Genomic DNA, 3,755 nt, shown 5'->3' with positions numbered 1-3,755 from the left:
TGTGAAAAATTATTGCCAATAGAGATGAAAAGTTATTGGTTTAAACATAATGTAACTTTTCACATATATATAAATTACAGGAAGAAATAGAAATTATTAAGAAAAAATTAAGCAAATTTTGTTGCGATAAGATTTGATAATATTTATAGAAATTAACGTTCTAATTATGTTATTTTTAAATTAAAAACAACAATATGTTTTTCCTAAATGTATAAAACTCTATAAAGAAAAATATTGGTACCTCGTTTCGCGCAATTTAAAATTTAACTGCAAAAAATTGTCAAATACAAATTTCATAAGATTTTTTAGAAAACATACAGCTCGGTGTTATGAGGACCATTTTCACACTTTTATAGTCCTTTTAACATAGCGCAAACTCACAATAAGATAAAAAAGCTATGATGGCACCTATTACTTTTTAAAGTGATTATAATTACCTGATTAAAAAAACAAGGGAAAGGGGAAAGGAAAATTACAAATTAATTACAATATTTATGTATTTAAAGTTTGGTAAAAAATATAACAAATAATAACGTATAAAATTTAATGTCATATTCACTGTTGAATATATAGCATTCTGTGTACTGATTCACACACTCTTAAATTACAAATGTAGAGATGGTTGGTGATCCTTGGTTTCATCATCTTCACCCTTCTCGGTTATTTTCTTTTTCTTTTTGGACGCATAACTGAGCCCTGCTTTATCAAACTCTAATGCCATTATACCCAAATCACCAGAGTACCTATTTTTGGCAACCTAAATTAAATTTAACAAAAATTATTTAAAAATATCAAAAACAAACTTGTGATTGCTCAGAGATTTTACAGGACATGATGTGGAAAAAAAATTTTGAGGAAAAGAAATGAGATATTGGAAGAAATGAGAGACCAGAGGACGCATTGGAAAAAGAAAAGTTATACCTACACACTAGACAGGAATAAAGAGGGGTAGGAGAAGACCAAGATGATTGAATTATCGTTCGCAAATAGTCAAAGATGTAGAAATGGAAAAACTACAGATGCATGTCAAACCAGTCGTTGAAGTGGCAACCCTATGATGATAATAATAGTGGAATATAGAATAGAATCATTAATCATGTGGGCGTTTGTTTAATGTTTTTTAAATATACGATAATGGGGAGGATGAACCGAAAGCATAATCCTTAAATTAAAGAAAATTTTAAATAAAAAGATATAATGCATATCTTCTCCATTAAAGCAACTTGAAATAAATATTCGTCAAATTTACCCAAAAAAAAAAATTAGACTTAATAATTCCCTTCTATATTGCTAACAAAGTTAACTGATAAAACATTTCAAAAATTACCAACAGCTTGATTGTTGTTACTTGTTTGCCAATTCAACAATTAATGTATGCCTACTCTTCTATAGTAGTTAATGATCAATTTCAATAGCTTTTCTGATTGACAAATAATTATCAAAATAATATATACATGTATTAACTTTTATTATACCTGTAAATACTTTTTTCCACGCATCGAGACAAGTCTTTTGTCTTGTATAATAAGTACATTATCCGCTTCTTGGGACGCCTTAGCACCTCNGTTCCACACGTATAGAACTGTTTTGTGTTGTTTAAGATGACTTTTTCGAGAAAAGCATTTTGTACTTCATTTAAAATACTTTGTAAAATGTAAAAGTTTTACTAGTATCACCGATCAAATATTATATAAAATGATGAATTAAAGTTGCGCACATTGGTCATTGAAGGTATTAGAAGCTTAAAAGGGGGACAAAGAAACACTCCACGTATGCCTTCTACTGTAAGTCTTTAAATGAAGAGAGCCCAAAAAATTCTAAACTCCTTAAAAATGGATAATCTTAAGTTTTGGATCGACAATGTTTTCCGGGTTCAATTTCATGGTCCATGGAATTTTGCAGTTCCAAATTGATATCAGCACTTCAAATCACCGCTTATCGTATATTTAGTAAAACACTACGAAATTCTATGAATTACAACAAAACAGCCGGCAAAACAATATCGAATTTATATACGCCAGCTGTGTAAAACTGAAAACTTCAAGATACTGTGGTGTGCTAATAAATGCATACAATCCAAAATTCTTAGAAAACAATTCGAAAAACTTCACTTATTAGATGAACCCAAAGCTAAAGAAACTATGGATTCAATTTCTTTCTCTTATTAAAATATGTAAAAGATCAGAAGCAAAATTGGATTGTATTTTGATATAAAATGATTGATGTCGATTATACATCAATCAAATTATTTGCAACCCTATTTTGGCTCTGATCTTTCATACAAACAAACCATTTTGACATCAGTGTCGTTTTTCTAATTAAAACGGGTGACAAAGGCAAATAAAAAAGCTTAGAGAAGAATTATTTGTTGTTGAACTGAAGAAACCATAACATTAAGATAGAAAAACTATATCGCAATCAAAAATCGCAAAAACAGAAAAGTATAAAACTTGAAAAAAGTATTTTGAAAATACGTATTTTGCCTTTAGCATTTAAAATACAAAAATTCATTTTACATTTGAAATAACAAATCGAAAAAGTATTTACATTTTGTATTAAAGTACTTCAAAAACCATTTTGCACATCTCTAAAAAAAAAATACTTAACAAAAATAATTTGAACAATCTTTTCACAAAAAAATAATAAACATAAATGATGAACTCAGAAGGGACAACTTCCGTAATAAAGAGGTTTTTCTTCTTTGTCAAATTCTCCAATTTAAATTTAATTGTTTGTTAATTATTTACACACAATTAATGACAAGTTTCGCACAATATGCCTAATTAACCGTTCATCTGCTTTTTGGAGACATTCCGCAAATCGATTTTGGAAGATGATAACTAGTAAAGCGATAGGTACTTTTACGGGCAACATTATTATAATGAAAAACTTAAAAATTTAAAATTGAAATTGAGAATTAAACAATCCTAAGTATAGTATCTTCATTTCATACAACATACATTGAATATTTTTAACAAACGATATACAAACAACATAAAATCTGACGACTTGGGTTTTAATGGGTCAGTAGAAGAGGAAAAAGTTTTTATTATAAAATCGATTTTTCATTAATCATAAGAAAGTATTTCTAAATTTTAAAAGCTAATAAACTAAGAAACTGTTATATAGACGGAAAAATGCGTAAAAACTTTTTTGTATAAAATTTTATGGTTTTTAAAATGGGTTTGGTCCCATTGATGTGTCTTTTTTTTTTAAAGCACACAAAAAAGGGAAATTTTGATTAACTTTAATTTTCTTGCTTATCACTATAAACTAAAAATCAAACGTGCACATACCGATCTATCGAGTATTTTATAGAAAATGCGGTCGACTTCATATCTATTTACCTTAAAGTACATAATAATTTAATTAAAAACATTAGCGCTTTTTTAGACCATATATATTTAATGTAAAAGCAATAATTTGCTGTATTTACATTTTATTTTGTATCATCATCGAAGTACTAGCTAAAGCTATTATGGTCGTTAGTAATTATTATTCCTTAATATTCAATAAATAAATACATAAACATGAAAGTAAATTAGTACATACCCCTTTTCACAGTGTGTGATTTGGGCCACATAACTAATAAACGCACTTTCATTCATAAAGTCATAGAATGTTTATATTTCGACATTGGAAACACTGCGCGATTTACTACAACAAGGATTTTCTAGCAACTCATCATCGTAAAATTGTAAACAACAACCTTAAAAGCTCTTATCTCTATCCCCTCTCAACAGTATAGTGGAATT

The 3,755-nt window shown here is 28.1% G+C and overlaps 2 protein-coding genes across 3 annotated transcripts in view; both read right to left on the bottom strand.

Moving 5' to 3' along the window:
* Positions 1–3,668, bottom strand: part of LOC108738353 (glycosyltransferase 25 family member-like) — a 57,063-nt gene extending 53,395 nt beyond the window's left edge. For both annotated transcript variants that reach the window (XM_025979362.1, XM_025979363.1), the window contains exon 1: positions 3,553–3,668. The gene's annotated coding sequence lies outside the window, so the exon portion shown is untranslated. The remainder of the gene's footprint in view (positions 1–3,552) is intronic.
* Positions 502–1,558, bottom strand: LOC112905927 (twinkle protein, mitochondrial-like). The gene is made up of 2 exons (XM_025979364.1): positions 1,476–1,558; positions 502–757 (listed from the first exon to the last, which is right to left on the bottom strand). The coding sequence occupies exons 1-2, from the start codon at positions 1,497–1,499 to the stop codon at positions 605–607; spliced, it is 177 nt and encodes a 58-aa protein (XP_025835149.1). The 5' UTR covers positions 1,500–1,558; the 3' UTR covers positions 502–604.
* Positions 3,669–3,755: the final 87 nt, after the last annotated feature.

The sequence above is a fragment of the Agrilus planipennis genome, unplaced genomic scaffold (genome assembly GCF_000699045.2).
Source record: "Agrilus planipennis isolate EAB-ADULT unplaced genomic scaffold, Apla_2.0 scaffold131, whole genome shotgun sequence".
In the NCBI taxonomy this organism is placed as follows: Eukaryota; Metazoa; Arthropoda; class Insecta; order Coleoptera; family Buprestidae; genus Agrilus; species Agrilus planipennis.
Note: the sequence above shows the minus strand (reverse complement) of the source record. Positions and strands in the feature narration are given on the sequence as shown.

Bases quoted from the DNA above. Each gene is read 5' to 3' on its own strand.
- LOC112905927 (XM_025979364.1), bottom strand. From the start codon at position 1,499: ATGCGTGGAAAAAAGTATTTACAG. The intron at 758-1,475 runs GTATAATAAAAG...AATTTAATTTAG, and splicing joins GTGGAAAAAAGTATTTACAG to GTTGCCAAAAATAGGTACTC.